The sequence below is a fragment of the Falco naumanni genome, chromosome 8 (assembly GCF_017639655.2).
Source record: "Falco naumanni isolate bFalNau1 chromosome 8, bFalNau1.pat, whole genome shotgun sequence".
In the NCBI taxonomy this organism is placed as follows: domain Eukaryota; kingdom Metazoa; phylum Chordata; class Aves; order Falconiformes; family Falconidae; genus Falco; species Falco naumanni.
This window is the reverse complement of record NC_054061.1, coordinates 33,429,446-33,456,288: the sequence shown is the minus strand read 5'-3', so window position 1 is coordinate 33,456,288 and position 26,843 is coordinate 33,429,446. Positions and strand designations below refer to the sequence as shown.

Here is a 26,843-nt window from a genome sequence, read left to right as displayed (position 1 = left end):
TTTTATGATTCTATGAATTTCAGATACCTTCCCTAATTCTTGTAGATCCTTGTACAGTCCATAAAATATTGAAAATACTGACACTGCAAGAGTATTTCATCATCTAATCTCAACATGCTGTTTAGATATGCTTCTCCCAGAAAATCAGTAGGGTGACAGGAAAAAAACCCAAAATTCCTTTAAGCACAAAATGACCCTACATATTGAATAGATACTGTTTCTATTTAGGGTGCCTTTAGGTGCCATAGTGAGATATAACTGCTGGCTTTCAAGGCCTGTGAGACCACCTGAGTTAAAACTGTCAGTTATTTTTTTTCAATGCAGTCTTTGAAAACTGTTTCTACCAATGATTCTTTATTTTGTAAACATAGTTGTCTGGTTATTAGATCCAGGGCATAAGACTTCCTGGGGCAACACTGCTTTCTCAGCTGGCAACCTTCCTTGTTCTCAGGAAAGATGCCGAAGCTTGGCTTTGTGGAACTAAAACTTCATTCTTGTGCCAAAGGGGTGTTCTTCCAGTTCCTCTGTGGAGTTTTGCAGATCAAAACTTCTTAAATCATGTCTTACAAAGTGTAAAGGGCCACGTATTTCTGGTAAACTGCACCTTCTTCAAGAATGTGTATCAGACTCCAGTGTAATCCTGCGGTGATATGCCCTCTTTATAACATGAAGTGTGCAGATTGCTTCCCTGGAAAGGGAAGGACTGTTTACTTATCTAATATTAAGCAAGTGCTTAGTGGTTTGTTTAATAGAGATCACACATATATACCAATTAAAACAGAATAGGGAGGAAAGGGTAAGTTTGCCATGCTCCAGGTGAAACCTTTGTTGAGTGTAGTCTTTCTGCTGAACAAAAAGAAGGATATCCCTTGTCTTCCCCCTTGCAAAAAAAATAATCTCGCAACATTAAAAAAAAATCTCAGCAGAGGTTTGAAAAGTCTAGATCTTTGCCAAACATGCCTTTGAGCATTCTAATTTAGAAGAAAATAGCTCTGGTGGCATTCAAAGTCAAGTCCTTGCAGAGATGTACTCTTTAGTAGTGATGGAAGAATTCAGTGACACTTAAGCTGACCACACTAAGCTAAAATGTTAGCTTGCTCTTTTTGTGTGCACGCACATGTGCATCTGTGTGTCCTTCCATACTTATTAATATTGGATGTGATGTGTGATATTTGATGGCACTTAAAACATTATTTACTATATGTTTCACTGGCATTGTATTGAATAATGGTTGGGATCACACCAGAGTTAATTACTGTGATTGTGGTAATATGAATATTATCTTATTGATATATGACTACACTTCTGATTGAGGTAAACCATCAATATGATAAAATATACCATAGGTAACTTTTTTTTTTAATTTAAAATAAGCACTCAGTGTGAAATAGCACAAAGAAGAATTCTTTTAGCTAATGTGTTTCCAGCTATTGATTCTAATCTTGCTTATTTATTAGTTTGAAGGTCTAAGGTAGCTTTTAAACAATTTATTTGGGGTTTCAGCATTTGATGTAATGTGTGTCACTATTTTAAATTCAAATAATAAGTTCATCTCAGTTTCTATGTGAATCCTGAGGGAAAATCATAAATAAAAGATAATGATACATGGAAAAGTATCTGGTTCTTGGCGATGGTTAGTGAGGATGCTGTGTCGTATCCACTTGTCATTCCTGGGAACTGTTTATTTCTCATTCATGCTGAAAAATCCCTTATGCTTCTATAATTCACTGACATCATGGAATTAGTAGAGGTGTAAAGTAGTAATTAGTATCAGCATGGTATTTATTATATATGGCCTCTTAGCCATGTGAAATGGGAGCACACTTCATATTTACCAAATCTGTGGATTTTCCTGAACTCAGCTAAACTTCAAATCATAGAATCTTAGAATAGTTTGGGTTGTCAGGGACCTTTAAAGGCCATCTAGTCCAACACCCCTGCAATGAGCAGAGACACCTTCAACTACATCTGGTTGCTCAGAGCCCCATCCAACCTGACCTTGAATGTTCCCAGGGATGGGGCATCTACCATCTCTCTGGGCAGCCCATGCCAATGTTTCACCACCCTCATTGTAAAGTATTTCTTCCTTATACCTAGTCTGAATCTACCCTCTTTTAATTTAAAACTATTGCCTCTTATCCTATCGCTACAGGCCCTACTAAAAAGTCTGTCCCAATCTTTCTTATAAGCCCCATTTAAGTATTGAAAGGACACAATAAAGTCTCCCTGGAAAATGTCAGTGGGGAAAGTAACAATGGATCAGTAAATACAGATGCTGAGCCAGAAAATACCTGAAGAAAAATAATTTAAATCATTGTGAATGAACCGTGGTCTGACAATGGGAAGTGAGAGGCATTAAGGACCTTTCAGCCCCATGTATCAGCTGGAAAGGTATATTTTCCAGGAGCTGGGAGAGAGGTTTTCTATGCAGTGCTTGTCACCTGATGCATAGGTGACATTCCTTATCACTCTGGTTCCTAGACTGTGGTTGCAAATAGATGCAGTTCTGATAATAGTAGTAATTTTGTTGAAATTGTCAAGTGGTTGATACTTGGACACACACTCACATATGCTTGCACTCACAAACTTACCTGAGACCCTCATTTATTGAACTACTTAAACAGATTTAATTCATTCATTTAAAGGTAGGCATGTTCTTACGTGTTTGTTGAAAGATGAATGTAACAAGCTGTAATATTTGAAGAGCTCACACCTCAGGAAGGACAGTGCAAGGAGAACTGGGGCAAAATTATGACAAGAAAAACTCAGGATGAATTGCCATATTTAAGGGAAGAACAGTCTGCAGAAGGTGGTGATGGAAACTTCATTAACCTGGATATTTTTTTAAAAGGTTGGAAGTTTCCATTCTAGTGTATGGTAGGGAGCAACCCTGTGCCGACTGATAAAGCGAGTGGCTGCAGGACCTCAGAGGGATGTTCTGCCTTTAACTTCTGTAACTGTAACTCCTGGTAAGTCTGTTTTGAATTAGAGCAATGGAGCACAAGTAAGAATACAGGTCTTGATTTCATTATGCGAAATTCAAATGGAATAAACCACATCTTACATTAGATCATCATATGCACTTAGCCTTTGCCCTGCTTATAGGGAGGAGGAATTTGTCAAAGATGGATGCTTCCTTAAACCCCAGATTTATTTATCAAAGAAATGCTTCATTGTGGTCACTCATTTTAGCTTTAGAATATCAAGTTACTGAAGATGTAATTCTCCACAAAAGCCTGACTGTGAGATTACTTAACCTAAACAAAAAACGAGCAGATTTTAACAAAGTAGCTTGAGTAAAGAGTCTGATAACAGTAACTGAGCTTCATAAATCAGGATAACAGTAGTTTATAAGTATTGGGAAGAAATGCAGAATCAGCTCCATAATTATCATTTTGTGAATGTGAATCATGCTGTAGTTTCTACGGGGAGGAATAATACCCACTGTCAACGTGCAAAACATGGATACGAGACACCCAGAGTTGAATTTTCAGCCCTTTGCCATTTTTTGTCTCTTCCTGTAATCTTGACTAAATGTCTGGGAGGCTAACCCAGTTCTCACTGAAGTCAGTATGACCCTTTTTACTGTCTTCAGTGAGAGATAGATCAGACTTTGAACTTTGTCTTAGCATCCCATCTTCACAGCAGGAGTAATAATACTGAGTTTTCATCTTTGGTGTTGAGGAGTCAAGTCATGACTCTAAAGAACATAAAGGAGATACCACATCAGAGAAAGCCTAATAAGTCTCCTAAACTTCAGCCTGCAGGCGTAAGGCAGGATTCACATCACTAGTCTTTAGTAAAGAAGATCAGATCTAAGCTAGTCATCTAAGTTCTCTCTCTAGTCAGTACTTACTGGCCTCTAGAGATGCTATCTCTTCTGTGCCTTTTACATGGTAAGACTTAGGTGACAAAGCTCTCTGAATTAATATGAGGAACCTTTGCCTGCAGCTGCCTTTCACAGCCCCAGAACTTGATTAACACAGAGTAAGGCAGACCAGTGCTGCATCATTCCCCTTCAGCATATCTAGACGTCTGCTTAGGAGGTGCAGTGTCTAGGGTATGCAGTTTGTGTTTAATGCAGTAATGTGTCTGATCACCTGCTCTGTTCCCCTACCTCATGTTTCACCTGATGTATACAGCTAAGCATCTTTCACTGGCTGATCGGCAGAGTTCACAACATGCTGGAGATCTTGGAGACAGTTACTATGAAAATCTCTCAAATATGATAAACAGTTGTAAAACACCGTGCAAGGGCAGATTGTTCAGGAAAAAAATTGGCCAGATTTAGGGCACAAACTCTGCCCTGGATTGCCATTAGACACGGCTATTTTCCATGTAATCTGCCTAGAAACATGCAGCAATAAACTATGTACAAGTGAAGCTGGTAGTAGAGGAAAAATGACAGAATCAGTTCCTGAAAATACACTTGAGTTGAAACCAAAACTGCTGCACTAAATTGATTGATGCATTAAAAATGTGGGGAAGGGTCAGTAAAAACACAAATATATATGATTGGTGTTTCCTGGGTTTTGGTTGTTTGGTGTTTTTCCCCTAATTTGAAAAGGATGTTAAGGTACTTGAATGCATCCAGACAAGGGCAGCCAAGCCGGTGCCAGGGCTGGAGGACATGTCCTGCGAGGAGCGGCTGAGGGCTCCAGGTCTGTCTCGTTTGGAGAAAAGGCGGCCGAGGGGCGGCCTCACGGCTCTCTGCAGCTCCCTGCGGAGGGGAGGTGGGGAGGGAGACGCTGATCTCTCCTGCCTGGGATCCAGGGACAGGACACGGGGACATGGTTCAAAGCTGAGCCAGGGGAGGGTTAATCTGGGCATTAGAAAGGGTGGTCAGACACAGGCACAGGCTTCCCAGAGGGGTGGTCGATGCCCCAAGCCTGTCGGTGTTTAAGAGGTGTTTGGGCAATGCCCTTAACAATGTGTGTTAACTTCTGGTCAGCCCTGAAGTGGTCAGGCAGCTAGACTAGGTGATGGTTGTAGGTCCCTTCCAACTGAAATAGTCTATTGCGTTCCATTTCTAATTTTTTTCTAAATGACAAAGGTATTTGACTTCTTTAGATTGCAATACATATCATAAGAAAGGCAAAATCTTTCTGTTCTGCCTCTAAACTTATCGGTCCAAGAATTAACTGATACATTATTCGGTGTTTTTGCATTTAATTTTGCTTTATTTTTAATTAGGAAAAAGTACTTTCAAAGCAGAATTGGGGCCCTTTGGTTAGTTTGTACTGAGCACTGCAGTGCTATTGTCTGTGTAGCAAATAAGGCCAAGCACGAACCGCAGGCAGCCAGTGCTCTCTGATGTTGAGAATCAGTGCAGCTCCTACCCTGGATTAAATTTGGAGAAAACAGTTGATGAAACACTTCTCTGGCACTAAAATTATGGACAAAATAGTATTTGTTTCAACTTTAAGGAAATATCTTAGGCAGTTTGCTAAAAGAGCTGTGTTTGGATAGCGCATTTCCAATGCAGCGATGGCTTCATGTGTGTTAACCTGGAGACACGGTGGAATCCTGGCTGAGCCATCTACCTGGGTCAGAGGTGGAAATGGATCCTAACATTTTGGCCCTTGATGGTCTGAAATGCAAAGGAAAGCACAGTAAGTGTAACAGTCAAATTTCACATCAGCTTTTTCATAAACCATTTTTTTTCAACTTGCTACAGAATATCAAACTCTTAAGAACTAATGAACGAAAGTTACAGGAAATGCTGTTGGTATATATTTCCATGGGATAAGACAACAATCACCTGCCTTCTGATCTGTGGTAGGGATTATTGTATAGGTTTTGTTAGTCTATTTATTTTCTATAATTGTGTTTCTTTTTTGTTATTCGCAAGAAACAGAAGATATATGAAAGCCTTCTGGTTCTGTCTAAAATGAACTCTGAGAGCATCTATTACAGCCATTTCCAGTCTGAAACCTGAAGGGTACAGTTTCATTTTCTTCTGTTTGCAGATTTCATGATTGAAATAGGTGATTATGCAAAGATTAATATAGAAAGATCATTAAGGGATTTGAGATGGTGGTTGGTTTTGTGCTTGAAATGGTGCAGAAGTATGTAATGCCAGTTAGCAGATCACTAAGAATTTCAAGGATTTGCATGAGGTTTCTCCCAGGGGTTAATGCAATGTTAGGAAAGAATGCCATACAACCCTAAAATTTCAGAGACCATATCATTGTATAACTCAGATTATTTTTCTGTGGAACACATGCTATTGTAGTTTGACAGGAACAAATTTCCACAGATACAGAGGAGAGATTCTTCATGGGATCTCCCTTTGGAGGGTTTAGCCATTTTTGGTGTCACCTTTCTCAGGATGCCACTTCCATGCACCTGCAGTTTGCAGAAAAGGGGACAGCTATGATTGTCCTTGTAGGAGAAAAAAATTCCTTCTGTGGTTACATTAGCTCTTACCTTCTTCCAAAGTTTTGAATCCTGATACCAGTTTGGAAATGTACCTAGATCCTGTGCTTCTGGTAGATCCTGCCAGATCTCAGAAGGACTGGGAATCTGAGGTAACCTCTTCTGGCTGGGGGTAGTAGGACAAGGAGGCACTATATGCTTCTCTTCATTGTGAGACTTTATTCTCTTTTGGATTCCCACCCATTCCTGATCCAGGGTTATGTCACACCAAAAAAGTACAAAGTGCTTCAAACAAATGAAATAAGGGTCTGTAATCTGAAGAGCTTACTAAGAGAGTGAGCTCAGGATGAAAATGTGTGACACACGCAAGCAGTGCAGTATTACAGTACCAACCAGGATGAAGCACTCAGGTTCAACATATCTTTAGTTCAGCACTTGTAGAGAAATAGATGTGCCTTAAAATATTTGATATATGTAACAACTTCTGATATGATTTATATGCACTTTAATCAGATGAACAGAACAAAAGCAGAGCAGGCCCTCACCAAATAACTAACCTCTAGCTTGTTTGGCCTGTGCTGTGTTTATATCTCATGAGACAGTAGATGACAATTCTTTCATGAATACGTCAAACTCTGGAGTTCAAGGCAAGTGTGGTTAACTCCCAAATGTGATTACTTACATGAAATGTATCTAAATCTCTTAAATCTGCAACAGTGAGCTGGAAGTCTCTCAGCACCAGGCATTCCTTCTGTAATGGCAGGGATAAAGCCATTAGTGTTTTTCCAATCATAAACAGCACCTGTTTTTAAAACACAGACCCTTAGCTGCAAGCTCAGAGGGCAAACATAGAAAAGGAGCTGAACTTCACCATACTTAAAATGTGCTGTGTTCAGGCTTCTTGTGCATGACACATTTATGCAAACATGTCCAAGATTAGGTGGGAATGGTTCAGGAAAGTATAACGGTATGCTGATGGTTTCTGGCACAGCCCAGGGGAAACACTGTATGTGCCTCCTTCCACATTCCCTTTTGCCTTTGAGAACCTTGTGCAATACAAAAGGGACTGCTGCAGGACCACTGCATCCTTTACTGTCTGTGCAGTGTGGCCAGAACCTCTGTTGAGGCCAGCCCACATGAATTTTTTACCCGGTCTAGGGCTCAGCTTACACCTTTTCACCGTGCAGTATATTTGTATCTGATCGTTGTATTGGTGAGCTCGCCTCGTCTAGGTGGAATTAGGTACAGCACGTGTTGGACTCAGTAAACTTGTAACGGTTTTCAGCAGAGATTAACATAAGCGTGTTAGGGACAAAGGCAGTAAAGCTGTATTCATACTGTATTTCAAGGTGTTTGTGTCCCAAATCTGTGCCATAAGCAGAGAGCAAATGCATTTGAAAATATACTAATGTTATAAATAAAAGCAGAGAACAGCTGTCTCCGCAGGGAGCTGCACTGGTGTTTGAGCTGTTGTAGTGGTAATGTGTGAAAAACCCTAGAGTGGAGTAGACTTTGAAGAATAGTGCTAGCTTTGGCATTTGCTCCAAATACTATTGGAAGAGGATCATTCAGAAAGGATGCTGTTAAGTGAAATTGGACCCTAATTCAGATCATATTAAATGGAACATTTTTTACAAATTCTCAGCTAAAGAGGTTTCCAAAAAATGATTATTAAAACATAACATTTGCCGCTGTTAACAACCTAACCATTATAGCAGCGGCCTGAAAGTGAGGGAATAAAAATTTACTGTTGGTAACAAAACTGTCTAGAATATGTTCTTCACAGTCCAAAAGGAGAAATGCAAATACTGTGTATTTATAGTCAACCCTCAGAAACTGGGAAAATGAACAGTGAATGAGCTGGTTTCTTTCTGCTTTTTATAACTGGGAATATTTTCCCCCATTAAACACTTGGAGGCCAGTGAGAAAATTGAATATTTTCTCAAGCAACAGCTATTGACTGCAGCAGGGTATTATCTAAGAACAACATAACTTGATTCATGTCTTTTATGTTTGACAGTGTTTCTTTAATGCTCAGAAGTACATGTGTGTCCACAGTGTTCAAAGATGTGTATGCATCGAGTTAATGTATTTTTAAACTGAGAAGGATTCTCAGCAGGATTTTGAAAAGGATAGTGCTACAATTCTTGTTCTGTTGATGCAGAGGTTGAAATTCCCAGTGGGAGAAGTCAGGCCAAAACCAAACATTTCTGAAGATCTCACCCAGTACTGGAAACACCCTTAAGCTGATATCTTTGTCTGTCCTTATTTTTGTTAAGTGTTAAACACCACAGAGCTGTTGGCCTCAGCTTCAGTGAAGAAAGCTTTTCTATGACAGCAAGGGCTGGCTATGTTCAGTTAGCTAAACACAGCTGACAGAACCATCGCTCCATGGCTATGGAGAAGATGGCTGCACTCCCTTTCCATTTCTGCTGTTATTTATAGGACTCTCTCATGTATTAGTTCAGTGCTGTTTTCCAGCAATGTGGAAGAGGGCAAGAAAGGATAAACAGGTAGTTTGAAAGTTGAGGTAATTCACCTTGTTCCTCCACAGTCTGGCATGTCTTGGGTACATGGCTTCACTTCTGCATTCTTCAGTTCCCTCTCTTTAAAGTAGAGGTAATACATCTCATATCGCAAGGGCTGTGGCTACGGGGTAAATCTATTCAGGATGGTGAAGTGTTCAAATTCTTATGTACTGGAGGGCAGGTATGTGCCTTGGACAAACTGGAAATTATACTCCTCCAAAACAATCTGAGCATTACATACTGAGGTGCAAGCTAATCAGATAGAATTACTCCATTTAGAAATACGATGCAGAATAGTAGATGAGAAGAAAAAACATAGAAGGAACTTGAAGACAGTCTTCTCAAGTTATCTCACAAATGCCAGTGAAAGGAAAATGGTTTTTGAGGCTGAGATGTCTCTGGCTAACGTAATTACATGCTATAACATGAAAGCCATTGGGAAGCCTTTGCAACGAGCCAGTAGCCGACTGTCACGTGAGGCACCATAGGCTTCTGAGGTGGTTAGTCCCACTTGCTTCATTACATTATCTTTGAGAAATTCCAGGCAACTTGGAAATAAACAAGTTCACAGTCCTGCTGCTGTGCCTGGCAGGTTTGGGCTGGGGTAGTGTGTTCCAAATAAGAAATTATTTCATGTGTACTCAGGTATTAGTCTTAAGTGGCTTTATACATTCTCCTTTCACAGAGGGCAGTGCTAGTAGGAATTATTACTTTTGTTTTAAAACTCTGGTAATCACTTTTTCTCATACTTTTGAAAGTATAAACATCCTATTTCAGGGGTTTACTTGCCACAGTTGTATTACTCATACTCCATTTCTTGCTTTGATTGCTGGTAGAATACGTACACCAATGCAGACAAGCTTTTGGAGGCTGCAGAACAGTTGGCTCAGACTGGGGAATGTGACCCTGAAGAGATCTATAAAGCAGCCCGGCATCTGGAAGTACGGATTCAGGACTTTGTCCGGAGGGTGGAACAGAGGAAGCTTCTCTTGGACATGTCAGTCTCCTTCCATACCCACACCAAAGAGGTAAGATGTGCATGAAGGAATTTTTCTGTGTATTGCAGACTGCTGCAAGAGGCTGACTGAAAACTCAGACGACAGAGAAAAGGTGTCTTCGCCATGCAGGGCTGATACCAGTTCGTTTGATGCATATGATGAACCGTTGTAAAGAGAAAGTAAAATGTGAATGAAATATATGAATGATATAGTACACTAAAATACAGGAACAACGTATCTTAACATATTAAGCAGTGCTAAATTCACAACTAGAATGTCTTGTTAAAAACAAGAATTCTCTTGTAAGAACACGAGTTGATATTAACACATTAGGTATAAACATGCTAGCAGTGTGATATGCATCCTCAGAGGGTTTCCAGTTGAATGTAATGCTAATTAATGTATCCATTATTATTAAGTGTTACTGGATTTTTTTTTGCATTGTTACATTGTTTAATGAGGGCAGACTTCACTTTTCAAAATTACTGTTAAAGAGCAAAAAGCCACATACTGATACCATGAATCAGTGAGGACCTGAAGAAATGCTGTTTAGTGTAACTGAAAAATATCCAGAGATAAGGCTGCCTTGCCAGAGATACAGAGATACAGTGGACAGGACATCAAATGGGAGGCCACTGGGGACATAATTAAAGCATACTTCACATTTTTCTGCAGACCAAAGGCCATTCACTCATGAGCGACTTTTAAAGATAGGGTTTCTGCTGAGAGACATGGAATTAGTCAGAATGGTTGTTTTCATACTCTGCAGCATCTGTTTGCAAAGGCACACTTGATCAGAAAGATGCTCTTTAAAGCTGAAAGCTTTGCCTGTGTTCATGGTTTTACATGTTACGAACAAGTTGTGTATAGCAGGCTTCAGCATGTTGGGGAGCCTCCTTAAACAGAAGTTGTGTGCACATGTTCATATATATGTATGTATATACACACACACACACATCTATATAGAAGATGGAGTTACAGTGTGGCCATTATAGCTGCTGATACATTAATATTTTTCTTTTACATTCTGCTTCAGCAATACACTAAAATGTGTTTACTTTAAGCTTGTGAGTAGTACTATTGTTTCCAGTGTAGCTCAAATGCTTGCAGAAATGCTGGTTTGCCACAGGGGAAACTTAATTGGTTATTTCCTCAGGCAAAATTATTTCATAACAGTTTCCTACTGTGATTAACCTCGCTTCACCTATGCAGGTGGTGACTAGTAACACAAAGATAGGGATGACTCGAGGAAGTTATCAGCAAAATATGTTTTCTATCGTCTAATTTCTTCTAATGATTACTGGTACTGTGTAGCTTAATTTGGGTTTGAGAACTAAAGCTTCCCTGTATTAAATGTTTTGGATTGCAGTGCACTATACTCACTTCTACCCTTCTTTAACAAGAAGGGAATTTGCCTGCTCCACTCACCTGTTTTTAATGAGCCCTGTTTTGGTATCTAGAAATGGAGAAATATAAAAATGCACATTTTTTTAACTATTACAAAAAACAGTCTTTTGTGACAGCTGTTTACTAGATATTGACAGTACACCCTAAATCTCTGCCTCATTGAGGTTGACCCATGAGACAGGTTGGTGTTGTGATGCCTTTTTTGAAAGCTCAGTACTTGCTGTCAGTTTTAGGGAGACCTAGAATGGACAGACTCCGGGTGCCTCTCTCTGTCTCTAGAGGGGAATTGAGGCAGCTGTAGCGTTAAACTGGGATATCAGCAAAGTCAGGGTGAACCCAGGAATCCACTTTCATCAGAATAAATGGCAGCCATTGGGTTGGGTGCAAAGAGGCCGCTGAAGTTATAGCAGTCTCCAGCAGGTGCCCAGTGTCAGAGGATGCACAGTAGCTCTGCAGGAGAAAGGAAGCTTTCACTCACTTCTGTGTTAATTCACTCCTGTGGGGGCCAAATGCTCTGATTTTCTGCAGGTTCACTGAATTTCATTGTGTGTCAGCACCTGCCTCCTTCAGTGACACGTTTCTGCACTGGTGGGAGTCACACAGCCCAAATACCTCATTTTCTGCCAATAATAATAAGTGAGGAAATTATTGCTGGTTTAGTATTTGTCTGCCAGCTGAGGAGATCCCCACAGACACAGTGAAGTAACCAAAGACTGCCAGGGGGGAACTGGTGCAAAGGGCAAAGTATTACAAGAGAGCATCAGATCCGTATTTGCCTTTTTATGCTATAAATAAATTGGCTCAAGTAGAAATGACTAATTGCTTGGCCTTGCTTAGCCCTTCACATATATTGTAAAATGGGGAGTTAAGCAATGTAATTGTCATTCTTCAACGTGAATATAAAAGAGATAGCTGGATTCCTCAAAATTGAAGAAATACAAATGTCCTCCCTTTGCCATCATGCCTATGATAGTATTATGTCCTTTCTGTGTTTCTTATCAGCTGATCTCAGTTGGTTCCTCTCTGGGCTCTGCCTAGGAAATGAGCTCAGCCTCAGTGTGACCTCCCAGCCTACAGAGCTGGGCTGGACCAAATGCAGGTTCTTGCTCTAGCCACTTGCCCACTTATCCAGGTCAGATCTGCACCATCCATGCTCATTCAATGAAACTGCTTAAAAATAAATTCACTGCATTTGCTGGGATTTCAGTTCCAAACAACAAAGATAACATTAGGTTCCAACTTTGAACCTAGGATTTGTCAAGCAAAATTCCCTTTGAGCCAGTAGTGTTTTAGCTAAGTTCAAAGAGTTCACAGTCAGATTTAAATTATAGCAGATGTCAAGGTAAAAACCCCTTTGGTTCAGTAGTGAAATACAGGCAGATCGAAGATCCATTGCTGCTGTTTTACCAGAAGACTTTCCAGTTACAGTGCTGACATACGCCTCCTTGATTTACCTTGCCCTTCCTACACGCCATGCTGTACCTGATGCTGGACTGGGCTATGCCCATCCCGACCCATCACCTAGGAGTGCCTTGGGGCAAGGAGAAAGCAGTTTGGCTGGCATGTTGTTAACAAGTTTAACACCTGACATATTTTGCATTATTCTAGAAGGTGTTATTACTTACTTAATCATAACCATCATTATTGATTTCATCCTTTGTAGTTCTTAAAACCATTTTTTAAATTATTAGCAACTGTTTCTCTTATGTCCTTGGAAACAAGTAACACTTCCCTTCATGTTATCTTGGCAATAATGCAGGAAACTATGGCCCAGGTATATTTTTCATCTAAGTTTCCCAAATTCTCATTATTTCTTGATATATTAATCTACTGAGACAGAACTGGCAAAATGGAGAATTAAGTAGAAAGAATCAGTCTTACTGACATGGGTATTATGGAAATATTCTAAATATCTCTCTGCAACAAACGTATCGCTTCTGACAGTCTTCCTAGCACAGATGAATTGCATTTCAGATGTGGTAATTCCTAAACATGGATGAGTACATTGATTGTGAACTTCTCCCTGTTTGACCTGTACTCTGCCTCCCTCTTCATCTCCATCTGTGACTGCTCAGATTCCCAGCACATGGGAAACTTGTAACAGCTCCCATTTTTAAAAAGTGACCTTGTCATAGAAATGTTTCCTTTTGTAATCTGCCTTGCTGGGATTTCTTCAGGACAATATATAGTGTTGAATTAGCAAGTCATTTAAATCCAGATATCTCATGAACAATGAAAGTTAAGAGTGGCTTTTCTATACTACAGCAGACTTGAATCACTGCTTATTTCATATGAAAGCATTATAAGAGGATTCCTTCTGCTAAACTCTGACTTACACAGTTGAAGGAATATGAAAAAGACTGTCAATTAAGCGTAACAATATTTTATTTTTTTTTTAACTGGCCTTATTTAGCAATACATGCAATAGGCTGAAATTATGACTTTCTGGTATGGTAAAAACATTTTAGAGGCATAAATTTAGAGCAGTCCCCTAAGTGATTGTTAGTGTCATAACTCATGAGTAATGTAGTTGTCCTATTGCCATGCCTAAAAGAGATGCATGTCTCACTGTCCTGCAGTATTCATTATGCTCTCTTAGTTTATAGTCAATATTTTCATACCCTTTTAGGCCAAGGCATTACCCTGGGAATCAAATCCAATTATCTGTATAGCAGGGTAAAATTATAAATTATTATCAGTGCTTTCAACAGAATTGTACCTGAATAATTTCTCTCAGGATTAAGTGTGATTGAATTCAGGTTTTTACTTCAGATCTGAATTAATTATTGGCAGGATTGTCAAATCTTGCAGTTTTATCACAAATCCTATGACAGTTGATGTTTTTCTGTGAGGTCTCAGCTGCTAGGATCAAATGATGATACAGGATTCTTGGCTATCATTTCATTTTGTTTAAAATAGAATAGTTTTTTAGCCTCCTGGAGAAGAGGTTGCAGATGTGATAAAATCACACCCGGAAGACTCAAAAACCTCAAGGCAAATAATAAAAGCATTCTTGTAATTCATTGTCTGAATCTTAGTATTTTACATTGGTATCACAGTTTTAAACTTATGGTTCTGAAGTGTGCTTTACAATTCAATTGTGTGTAGATACAAGAGTACAGTCACTATTTCCATATCATTAAAAACTTTTTAAATCCTCTTCCATAATTAAATGATGACTTAGCATCTTGTAAATGTCTTTACTTTCCATACCAATTTTCTTCTCTATTTAGCAATTATAGTTTTGCTTTGCCTGGCTTAAAGTGGCAGGAAATACTGGTACCAGCAGTTTCTGATACAGCTTCATTGCTGGGAGCTTAAACTACAAGGTAGAAAAGCCTGGGACTTACTTTTGTCAAGTAGGTGTTGAGGTGAGGCTGCACATAGATAGCTCTGTGTGATATCTACATGCAAATAAATTCTTGACTTCATCGGCAGGATTTTAAGCTTTTAGGATTAATTTAGGTGTTTAAGAGCAAGCCTATGTACCTCAGTGTATTCTCCATGTAACTGACATAAAGGTTTGTTGCATTACTTGTTGTATTAGCTGATAATGCAGTTGCTAATTTAAGAACAAGGAACTTCACTGAATTTAGATCCATTTGCAATATATGGGTCTACAAAGCAGTTCTGCAGCTGCTTCATAGTTCTTTGGTGCATGAAAAGCATGTTTTCATACCACCCCTATTTTTCTCATATTTCATTGGTTTTCAGATCACCATTTTGGGTTGTGTTGACTCCAGTAAGAGAGTAGGAAAAAAGCAGGAGAAGCAGTAGTGTGGTTTCACGTCATGTGCCCTGTGCTTTGCTGGCTGTTGGTAGGTCAGAAGAGCATAGGACGAGGTGCTCAGTGCTTGCAGTTCCATGTGGAGCCTGCTAGGTCTACTTGGCCCACAGAATAGCGGGATTAGTATGCTTAGGAAATATTTAACGCTGAGAGAAATAAGCTGCCAATCTCTTAACAGGTTCTTTCTGAATATGTGCAAACTGGTACTTGGCAGGTCTTCTGAGTGACCAAATCTGGGCAAATTTTCACAGGGTTGGCATAATGTATATTCTTGACATCAGGGCTAAATCTTGCAAAATTTCAAACCCCTGCTTAAAAGTATTGAGGGTCTGGAGCATCTCATGTGAGCAGAAATAAGACTCCTTTTAAAACACAGGCAAAGTAACTCCTTTGCCCTTTCCTCTCATTCTGGACCTTTCACCTCAAAATTCATCAAGTTCAACCTTAAGCAGATACCTGGTATGGAAAGTTTCACTCTGAACAGTTTGTCTGATAAGGCCATGAGAAACCGAGAGCAAAGTCCTGGACCATTAAGTGGCAGGCAGCTTCCTATGTAGACCTTAACTATTTGTGGTCAACAGGTCACACTGGTCACCCCACAGATATCATTGGGTACTCAAGCGAGTAATGGGAGTGGGTTTACCTTGCCAGTTAGGAACAGTAACAGTGTTCTATTGCAGGCACTGCTAACATAATTTTATTTGATAACTAAGACCTGTGAAATTAGATTCTCTCTGCTTCGGTTGAATATCATGATTAGGAGATTGTTTCAGTGCAAGTCACTAATTTTGACAGGTCTTGGCCCTCATGTTGTGGCAGAGTTGCTGGGAAGCAGGAAGCAGAAAGCTCAAGGGGCTAAGGTTGGCTGCAGTTGACTCTCATCAGAAGAGTTGACAGAATGTATCAGAGTTAATAATGGAGCAAACATGATAGTGGTTCTGGGATATATTGCATAATCCTGTCATTCATTGTAAATTGACCCAGGATTCAAAGTTAATGTTACTGAACTTAATTTGCTGTTTGATTTTAACTGTTAATAATGACATTTCAGAGGAATCACCCATCAGGTAATAGAGACTTGTGATGAAGGGGATAATCAGTTTAGCAATTCCACTTGCTGGCAACTTCTGGAAGTCCTGAAAAGGTCTTGTTCTCTGAACATGTCTCCCACAAAGTATTTGTCTTATGCACTTTGACACTACTCCTGTCCTGGACAGTGCTTTTGTTCCTTTTCTCGTATTACAGCCAGATTTAAAAAACCAAAAAGCATAAAACACCAAAATGACCCAAACTGTCTCTCTGCACATAAAATATTCACTGACTGGCCATTTCAAATCTCAGTACTTTTCAGGGTTAGAATGAAGCACTACGTGCCTTGTTCAAAATCTAGAATATTTGTTCCTTCAATGGATAAAATTAACAGCTGAAATAGATAGAAAGCAGCATACAAAATCAGACTTTTGAAAAAATCTGTCCCCCCTCTCACTGCAGGGATGTGAAACATAAAAGCTTAAATTTATGCCTCTTAACAAATATGAATTGTTTTTGCTAGGAGCTGAATCAGTGTAGTTTGACGAGAAGGAATATTATAAGCAAAGAAATAACAAGACAAGGGGGTGGAAAAAATTGCATTTATAAGGGATTAAGTAAACGCTGATTTAAAAAACAACAACAACAATCAGTACTTGTTTTCTAAATATTCTGATAAACCCATCAGAGGTGGATTTGCAGACAGAGAGCAGAGGCTGTGGGAGAAGTGAACTGCCAGAGCTGCAAATGCTGATAACGCATGCAGTTCTTTACCTGGATGGCAGATTCCTTGGAGGAGACAGATACGTTGCCAGCTACTGTTATCATTCTGACGATTGGGTCTGTAGAGAGGGCTCTGCTGGTATAACAAGTGTTATTTTTGTGTGAGCTATGTAAAAAGTTCACTTTTGGTTATCAGCAATCAATTACCATGAAGCACAGAATCAAAAGCAAATCCCTTTCCAACTCCAGAGCATAGACTGTGGTTTTGACCAAAATGCAAACATTCACCAGTCATTCATGCTGGTGGTTTCTTTGCAGAGTTAAATCGTGTCTATAAAGCTACCAAAGGTCTGAGAATGAGGAACTAGGACAGCTGGGATGGTGCGGGGTACCCCTCTTTCCTGTCCATTCGTTGTCTAGAAGCAAGGCTTTTTCATGAAAGATTAAGAAGCTGGGAATGAAGAGAGCCGTGGTATCCTGGCAGCACATCCCGCTCTTGAGCAGGGGAGTTTGAAGCACAGCCAGACTGCTAGTGAATAAAACTACCATCTGTGATGGCAAAAACCTGTGAGACAGAACCAAGGTAAAAAGAATTAAATGCTTGTAAATGCAGCCACATAAACCAAATGTCAGGAAGTCAAACTTGTGGCAGAGCAAGGGCAGGGGCATGGAAGAGTTCTTTCCATCATTCTGCCATGGGCTAGCCAAAGGATTCCTATAGACTGCAGTTAAGTTCATACTTTTTGCTGTCTGCATTTTTCAGGTCATTCATCAGCATTTTGACTGACTGCTTGGCTTCACTCAAATGTCACCGTTGGCTTTTGAGGGCCCTGGCATGTGTTTTGCATGTTATGGAGACAGGTCTCCAGCCTGTATGCCTTGCTTTCCAAATAACAGTGGTTTATGCTGCAACTAGAAGGGTGTTTTATGAGGACCTTTAAATAGGATATGTCAACTCTCATAAAGTACCCTTTTATTAGTCATATTACAACCCATTTTCCTGATTATTTTTTTTTTAAAGCTGAGGAAGATGAGCTTCTCCCAGCTTCACTGTGTGGGCTTGCAGCTTTTACTGCTGTGTACAAAAGCAACAGAGTGCGCAGCCAGTGCCTGTGATAATTTGTGTACTGAGTAAATCTTCATCAAAGCCATACAGTGACACTCCTGTAATTCACTCATCACTCAAGACACATTCTGTTGCACCTTCACTTCATGTATGCAACAGAGTCAACACAACTAGTTTAAAATGGTTAGTATCAGTATAGTGGTTCAAGTTGATGGATCCAATAAGACTCTTTGGTTAGAGAAAGGTCTTACAGTTTGTTTAATCCTTAGAAAGTTTCAGAATGATTCAGAATTATCACAAGTGATTTATTTCTGAGATTTCTATGCATGGTGCACAAAGTTGTGCAAAAGGCTCAAAGCAGCAGATCAGGGTACGACTGCAAGTGATATGGCCAGTCACTGGGAAAAGCACAGAGGAAAGAGGCAGTGCAAGTCCCATTTGAGAAGTAATGGAATGTTTAGAACCAGTGAATAATTCAGAAGAAAATGTAATGGTACCTGCTTTTATTTAAGTAAATTGCTGAATTTGTAGTTTGTATTTTACAGCTGTGGAAAGCTCCTCCTGCATTAAATTGTACTGTATTACACTGGTATAAATCTGAGTAAATCTGCTGTAGGAAGAACTTCTCCAAGCCTATTAGCAGTATGATCAAGTGCAGAATTTGATTTGCTTAGTACAATTACTTCAGTTAATTACATCCAGAATCATGACTACAAATAACTAATTTTAAAATTTTACTAGAAGAAGAACATGCTTTTGCAATTCGTGATGGTAGCATAAGTGACACAGAACATGTACATCTGATATAATCCAACTTTCTTTCCTAGGGCAAATAGTCTCTGAATTACAATTACATGACCTTGGGCTGGGGATCTACACACTCCCTGATGGAAGTGTAGATACCCAAATCACATTTCCCTTGCGAGGAAATTATTTTGTGCTATATCAATCTGGTCCATGCAGGACTTGGAAAAAGCATCAGATGTTTAGGTATTGCAAATCCTTTGGCCATAGGCAAGGTTACTAGTTAAAAAGCGTCAGCATACAGAAGCACCAGATGCAGCCCAACCAAGGATGAATGTCAAAAAATTGGCAAGGAAAAGGGAAAAAGCAAGAAGGAGGTTAGGAAGAGGTGAGGTGGCTTTTTTCACAAAACGTTCTCTTTCTTTCCACTTGTTGTTTCTTCCCAACCAGTTTGGTGGTGTCTGACAACATTACTTCTTGCAGCAGGGTGTCTCGTCAGCTGTATCTTACTGTGGAAGTCACATATTGTGGCATTTCATACGTAATGTTTGGTTATATCCCATCTTGTCCCATTTTATTAGGTATGCTGTCACTGTGTGACACTTTGCTAGTGACATGCGGTCACATTACAGCTCATCATTGCATATACATTGCTTTCTATGTTTCTGTTGACGTTTGCATGAGACCTTGAATGTGACTTTGGAAAACGTTGTTGAAATATGCTTCCAATTTATAACAACCATCAGTTCTTTCAACTGAAACAGCACTGGATGCCTTCTAAGTGTGAATAAACATCAGCTGATGAAGATTAATTGTGCTGAAAAGTTTTATTATCTCCACCATGCTAGTGTGGGGAAATGAAGGTAGAAAAGGCCATTTCCTAAAGGCTGCACAGTGAAGCCAGATTCACAACAGCACTTGAATAGGTGCTTAAACTTAAGCACAGTTTAAAATCCTGTCATAAATTAACCTGAACTTGGGGTCTATGTGACTTCCTAATGCATATTACCAGAAAGCTAGATGTTACTGCTCAGAAAAGGTTTGTATGAGCCTGGCATAGTAGCAGAGGAAAATAGGGTTGATGGACCTTGGACAGCTCTCTCTGGAGCAATTCTGTTTGTGTTTGGGTTTTTTTCTCAACCTGCCCTTGGTTCTCTGCACACTTATATTACAACTTACGGAGTGGAAGCAATGAAAATCGGGTGGGAAAGGAGAGTCCCCATATTCCACTGAATTCTTCTGCATTCTGCTCTAGCCTTCATTGCCATGATGGATGTTCACTTCACTGAGTTGGCATGAGCATCCTTTTGGGGCCTGCTCTGCAACACATGACACTTCTCTGACATAGTAAAAGGGTAGAACATATACCCTGGGAAGTTGCTTGTTTCCATTAACAACCCTGTTTTGAACTGCTAGCAAAAAGATATGATGTTAATTCTCATGGATTGAACTGACTGGTTCTTTGCTTTTCACTGGTCTCATTACTCAGTGGTTTTAAACCAGTTTTGAGGGGATTAAAAGCCATCTCTGGCATTTGCCAATAGCAGTGTATAAACACTGGGTGTTTAATAGTTATTCCAAATACACAGGCAAGATTTTCTTAGTGATCCCTTTAGGGTTTAGATTTTATTTAAAGTGGTCCCTTGCTCTAAGGCAGAAGCTTTAATTTCTAGGTAACAGGCACAGATGTCCTTCAAACCTCCAGTAAGTGGTCTCATTAAGTACTTGAGTAAAATGAAGGGTATTGCATGAGATGAAATAGCTGTGAATAAAGAGCTGTATTGTCTTTTGGACAGAGGGAAACTGCCTGTGTTTTATACCAAAAAAGACACAGAAGTTGTTGCAATGCATAAGAGGTGCCAGATGCTCCCCCAAAAGAAGGGGGGGGGAGTCATTCTTCTTTTCCACTGGTCTAGTAATCAGAAGAGAATTGTTTTTCTTGTTTAAAGCCATGGTTACCTTCATAAATAAAGCCTCAATTCTGGAACATTTATGGACCTTCAGCATGGATGTTTTAGGGATAGGTATTTGCCTTGGACTTCTGCGTAGCTGACCACTGTAACATTTTGCATGAGTCAGACTTGTGGCTGGATCTCTCTGATGAACTTAATTTAGGTTTTACACTTATGTGTTAGTATTTCTATATCAAATTAATCATACCAAAAGCATAGATCAATTTGAAGGAAGCACAAAAATTATTTTTGTGTTATTTCCTCATTTTTTCCAGGATTCTATATTTTTTGTTTAGTACGTTAGGTACTACATTGTAGAGATTATCTCCTTTTCTGGACATGCACATCACTGACAAGCTTAGTAAAAGTCACCACAGCTGGATATGGAAATATTGTGTATTTGAAATGCCTGCATGCATCTGCCTATGCCCCCTGTGTAGGATCAAGTGATACATTAGCAGTAGTTTGGGGTATTGTATGTGAATAAGACAGGTGCTCACAAATTCTGCTTGTGCTAAGAATAAAAGAAGAAAGTCAGCTTCTGCAAATATCAGGCAAAAGTTGTTCCATGTAATATGCCAAATTTCAATGAAAACTTGAAACAATTCACTCAGTGTAAGCCAGCTAGCTGTTTAGAGTAGGTCACAGCATGAATTAGGAAATGCACAAGGTATCTGCTTATTTGAGGTTTTAATAGGATTTTTTAAAATCAGTTGAATAGTTGCACTAGAATTAAACATCAAACCCTAATAGTGACAAACAGGATGTGATTTCTTTTTTGTGATTAACAGCTTTTCTGACTCTGGTGTTGCAGTGACGTGGAGGCATCTTCCCATTTCTGTGGCATTCACAAGTGGGGCTTTGTAGCAATTTATTTCAGGTGCTGTTAATTGTAGTGAATAACCTAAGAGATTTTTGAATCGGGTTCCTATTGTAAAATTGTTCCTGAAAGGTCTCCCTAATCTTATTAATATTAACTGATTCTTTGCATTAGGATTTACCAGGGATTGGTGGAGTCTAAAGGATTAAAGGTCAGTGAGTCAAGGATGACCTAGATTCTGATAGATTTATTATGCAAATCCTTACAATCACAGGTCATTAATGGAAACATCTGAAGCTAATATGAGTTAATGTATTTCAGTGCTCTCTGAAACTAATGAGTGTTTTGGTTCCAGGTGAGTACGGTACAGTTTATGTTTAAGTATGTCAAGACTGCTTTGATATAGAAGTGTACTCAGAAAGTGACTTAGGATCTCAAATGTCCAGATCCTTTTGGCTGCTTCTGAAAGCTGGATTCTGGACACAATTTTGAAAACAGGGTTTTCCTCTGAAGTCACAGTGGGAGATTGGAAACTTTCTTCTCTGCCCTTTCTAACATGATAATTTCAAGAAAACAGCAAATTCCTAACAACAAAGCAAGTTCTCAGTTTCACTTTCATTTTTGTAAAGGAAATTCTCTGAGCTTTTTTTGTTATCTTAAGTGGAAAAATGAAATATGATGAACAGCAAGAAATATTAAAACTACTGCCTTCCCAACTTGAAACAGAAGGGTGATTTATACGCATGGCCATTTTTCTCTTCTGTAGTTACGAAGTGCTGTATTACTTGAAGATCTGATAAGCAGAGAAAGTAATATTTCTGGACAGCCTGGTTCTTGCCTGTTACAGTCCAGCTGTCCCTACTGTTTGAGTGGGTGCAGGGATCAGATCAAAAGCAGGAGGATTCTGAATGTGATTTGTACATAAAGGCATTAACGCATTTTCCTTTATGGTGGCTTCCCAAAGTTCAGCATGTGGACCTCAGGCCACAAATTAAAAAGCTCTCTATTTTTTTCTTTAAATATGTTTTCATTCTTTCATTTATTTCACAAGCCTGCCTACTTATATTTGTTTCTTTTATTAATAGTTGCCTTTTTATAGCATGCCTTTCTCCTGAGAATGTGAAAGTATGTGAATAACCTGAGCAAAGGCATTCCATTTTAGGCCAGTGGTAGGCTAGGCCATTATGATTATGCTGTTTATCCATAAACAGAGGTGTTTACCCAAAATATTCAGAGCTGACCCTGAAAATCTAACTGAAAAGCCTTCAAATTAACCATATGTTCTAAAGATTGTTTTTGCAAGTCTGTAAAGCAAGGAGGCAGTGGCTGAGGTGGGGGCAGAGCACAGGGAGCTGGGCTCTCTCCCTTTTCTGGTATCATGAGCAGTGCTGGGACAGGGTTTGATTTTTATTATTTTGGTTTAGAGCAGGGTGATATCCTTGAAGTCAGTGGCATGTGTATAGTGTAACATTCAATGACTGGCTTTAGGTTTGGACCCCAACTGTGGGAAGCCTTGCCAGCTGGCATTTCAGACATCCCTCTCCTCCTCTCATTTTACATGGACATGCAGAATTCTCAATCTCAGAAAAAAATCCTGTAGGTTGGGGAATCTAGTGCACCTCATTTTGAACAGAAACGTTTTTACCAGCTCTTTTTGCCACCCCCACACAACGTCTGTCATCTGCTTCAGGGGGTACCTGTAGGTCCCTTTGAGACAATCTGCAGCCCCCTGGAACGGCAGGCAGAAGCGCAGCCCCGCTACCGCCAGCACTGCTTCCTTTGACATTTCCCAGTGCACTGGTGGAACATTTTGTTTCCTGCTCCTGTACTTCTCTGCTACTTTGCAGAACGTACCAGCAGAAAGTGGGTTAATGGGGCAGGCATGGCACAGAGAAGTCTCTCTGGTGGAGTCATTAGGATTTGCTGGCACACTGCCAGCTCAGTTGGTGCAATTTTATACTCACTTTTCAGAGCAAGCTTAAAGGGGACACCTCCGTTCGCTTTAAGCCTTTACAGCCAACAAGATGCTGCTGAGGCTTGCCTGCCACTGCCCAGATCTCTGATGAACAGCTGGCTGGAAATTCCCATCTAAGCACTTACTCAAATGATTTATTGTTGTTGTTGTTTTGAAATTGATTACCAAGACTATTTAAAAAAAAAGGATCTGCATGGGATTGATTGGTGATACTGCTGTCTCCTATGTTTGGATTTCCCAAAGTTAAAAAGCAGAGTCTGAGGGGCATTTTGTGGAGGGGGGTGAGCGGTGGAAACCCACAAAACCCCCTAACCCTCCACAAGACCTTCTGGCTGGGAAGGCGTAGCTGAGCCCACACAGCTAGACTTCAGCCAGTACCATACATACATACCAAAGATTTTAGGTCTGTTCTGCAACAGGCTTCAGCTGCGTGTGAAATTAATAGCAGCTGATAGCACACAGGTCCTAAAAAGGGTTAGGTTATCACAGCTGTAGGGCACTGTAATTTGTTATTTGTGTAAAGAGTTAATCAGATTTATATAGTTATTGTCACATAATGAACTGAAATGCAAATTAATTTTGGAAAAAAAAATACCTGATATTATATTTCTTTTACTCTGTTGCTTAAAATAGAATTGCATCAACCAGAATCAATACCAATGTATTATTTTGGTTTTAGAAACTTTAGGTCAGTTTTCATGTGAAACCTGCAGCCCTAGTTAATGCTTACTGATCTGGAATTAGAGAGCAAAAGGGTTAAATCTCAATCCCTCTCTGATTTATATTTCCCTCCCCTCCTTCCCAGCTGTGGACATGGATGGAAGATCTGCAGAAGGAGCTCTTAGAGGATGTCTGTGCTGACTCCGTGGATGCAGTTCAGGAGCTTATCAAGCAGTTTCAGCAGCAACAAACAGCCACCTTGGATGCTACACTCAATGTTATTAAAGAAGGGGAAGATCTAATTCAACAGCTCAGGTAAGCATCTACCTGGAGGACAGGTGTTGAGAAATCTGATGTATGCTGTGGTTTAGGTATGTATAAATAGGGGACTGTATGTTAGGATTAATTGGCAGAGTTTATTAACTCTTTGCTTATTTATGATTCTTCATATTCTGTGAGTATTTTATTGGAATTGTAAGGAGTGATTTGTGTGGACTGATTAGAGTAGTCTGTGGATTAGCATGGGATCCTGTTTGACAGAGAAATTATTTATAGGCATGGTGAAGTGAATTGAAACAAGTGTTTCAGGTGAATATTTTTCGTTGGTATTTATAGAAGATGGTTAAATGGTTGTGAGCTGAGGCCTTGTGATTTATGTGGTTACTCCTGGTGTGGGAGAAGTATATTCCTCTTAATAAAATATGCACCTCTAACAATCTTTACTCTTTCATTTTGTATGCAGCACCCTTCTATTTATCTTTGCCCATGTGGGATTTATTCATAGTGTCAAAGAGGGTCTTATACGGCCAGTTCCACTTGCATAGTGAATTAAAACCAGCTCATTTTGCCTGATTTAAAATACATTAAGAGACTGGTTGCAAGAAGGTGGGGTTGTTTTGGGTTTTTTTGCTTTCTCAGTCTGTAAGTGTAGTAGAATGAATGTGTGCAGAGTAAGCTTACACAAAACTTGTGAGACCTCTCTCATTTGTTCTTATTTGCAGTGATTTTCTGTGACTTTAACTTTTACAGCAGTGGAGTTTTCCTGCCTTTTAGTGATGTTACTGAGCTCAAAACAAGGTCCAGTACATCACTTACTCTTTAGATCTTTGTGTTGTTACAGAGTGCCCTTATCTACATGTACAAAGTGTGTGCGTTCTGTATACATGTATAATATGCCAGTCTGCCAAGTCTTACTCATTTCACCAGATACTGTCCCAGAGACTTATGTCACCCTCCTCACACTGAGCTTTCCTAATCTGATGCCGTTGGTTCTCACATAAGAAGTGCAGAAAGCCATGAACCACAATAGGAAAGGGTAATGTGCTCTAGAGCAGAGTAGGTAATGAAGGGTGTTGGTAAAGCTCTGCCCTGAAGAACCTTCCTCAAGTCCTGAGTCTTCTACTAAAGCTGTGCGTTGAGCTTTCCTCTGTACTTTTTCCTATAATTCCAGGATACAAAATCTTCTCCATTGGCTCAGGGGAGGGGTGGGGGCAGGGGGGAAGATATATATTTGAAAAGGCTTCTAAGTTTTTACTGTCATTCAGCCCTAGGCAGCCCCACAGGAGAGCCTGTGTAACTTCCTAGCCTTACTGTATGTGGCTTACCTGTATCACAGGTGAGAGCAAGGGACCCAAGCTGTGGTATTGCTTGCCAAGATCAGAGTTGGAAAGGAAGGATCAGAAGTAGACATATCTAGGCTCCGTCCATCCATTAATCTTTGCTGATGAGATAAGTAGGAAGGAAACATGCTGTGTTTGGTAAGTGAGCTGCCAGAAGGAGGGGGTTTTAGATAAGAACGTGTGTATGGCCAGCCATAACAGGTCAGTCAAAAGTCTGCACAGTTACTTCTCTTTATGTAAAGAAACTTTTTTGAAAAGTTTAAGGCATTTCTAGGAGATCTCAAAAATGACAGTGAAATTCTGGACTAAATGTTGGTTTTGTTGTTCATGCCACTTACTGGCATAATATCATTTCAGCATAAACACCCATGGAGAAAAGCCTGAAAGGGACCATGTATAAACCCATCAGGCAGAGCATGGGGTGGTTTGTGGGGTTGCAGAAGATGTTTGTATTGAAGGAGTCCTGGTGCTGGCTGTGGGATTGACCTAGAGGCTTTTTGTCTGCACCTGAGTCAGTACAAAAGTGGTATGTGGAGCTGGAGAGTGGCCAGGGCAATATTTGGAGCTGAGAAGTCAGTGGAGCATCATTATGAGTAGCAGTTACTGCAGAAAGGCTGGTTTAGTGGCTACAAGGTCATGCAGGGGAAGAGGTAAACTGGGCGATGGCATGTGGGACTTCTTTTTTTTTTTATGTAAACTTAGTCAACTCTTAGTTTCGCTCTTTGAAAAGTAAGGGTGACCTCAGGTTTGAGACTTCTTGCCTTAAATATCTGTGAAATGCTAAGACAGGTTTTGTGGCAGCTGTATTTAACAAAGAAATGTTTTGGGGGTCTGGCTTTTATCCTGGGCAGTGAGCAAGGTGGAACATGGTGAATGTATTTGTGCAAAGTGATCCCCTGCTTCTGGTAAAGCCAAGACCAAACACAGAGGGAACAGCTCTCTGAAGGACAGAAGCCCTGAATGCACCCAAAGATTTGCAGAGCTGAACTGACAAGACAATCTCTGATTCAAGTGTTGGTTTTGAGCACTCCAACTAACTGCAAAGCCTGTAAGGTGATCCTGGACTCTTTCAAAAAGAAAAACATGAAACACCTCTGTGTCTGCCTGCTCTAACAGCTTTTGTGGCTGCTGGGGAAAGTGAAGAACACAGAGAAAAA

At 39.9% G+C, this 26,843-nt stretch overlaps 1 protein-coding gene across 8 annotated transcripts in view; it reads left to right on the top strand.

The window, feature by feature from the left end:
- Positions 1-26,843, top strand: part of KALRN (kalirin RhoGEF kinase) — a 528,347-nt gene that overhangs the window by 298,300 nt on the left and 203,204 nt on the right. For all 8 annotated transcript variants that reach the window (XR_005829443.1, XR_005829442.1, XM_040604676.1 and 5 more), the window contains exons 11-12: positions 9,743-9,934; positions 24,213-24,382. Coding sequence is in view for 6 of the 8 variants with exons in the window: in XM_040604676.1 (XP_040460610.1) it covers positions 9,743-9,934; positions 24,213-24,382 (362 nt within the window). In the remaining 2 variants the exon portion in view is untranslated. The remainder of the gene's footprint in view (positions 1-9,742; positions 9,935-24,212; positions 24,383-26,843) is intronic.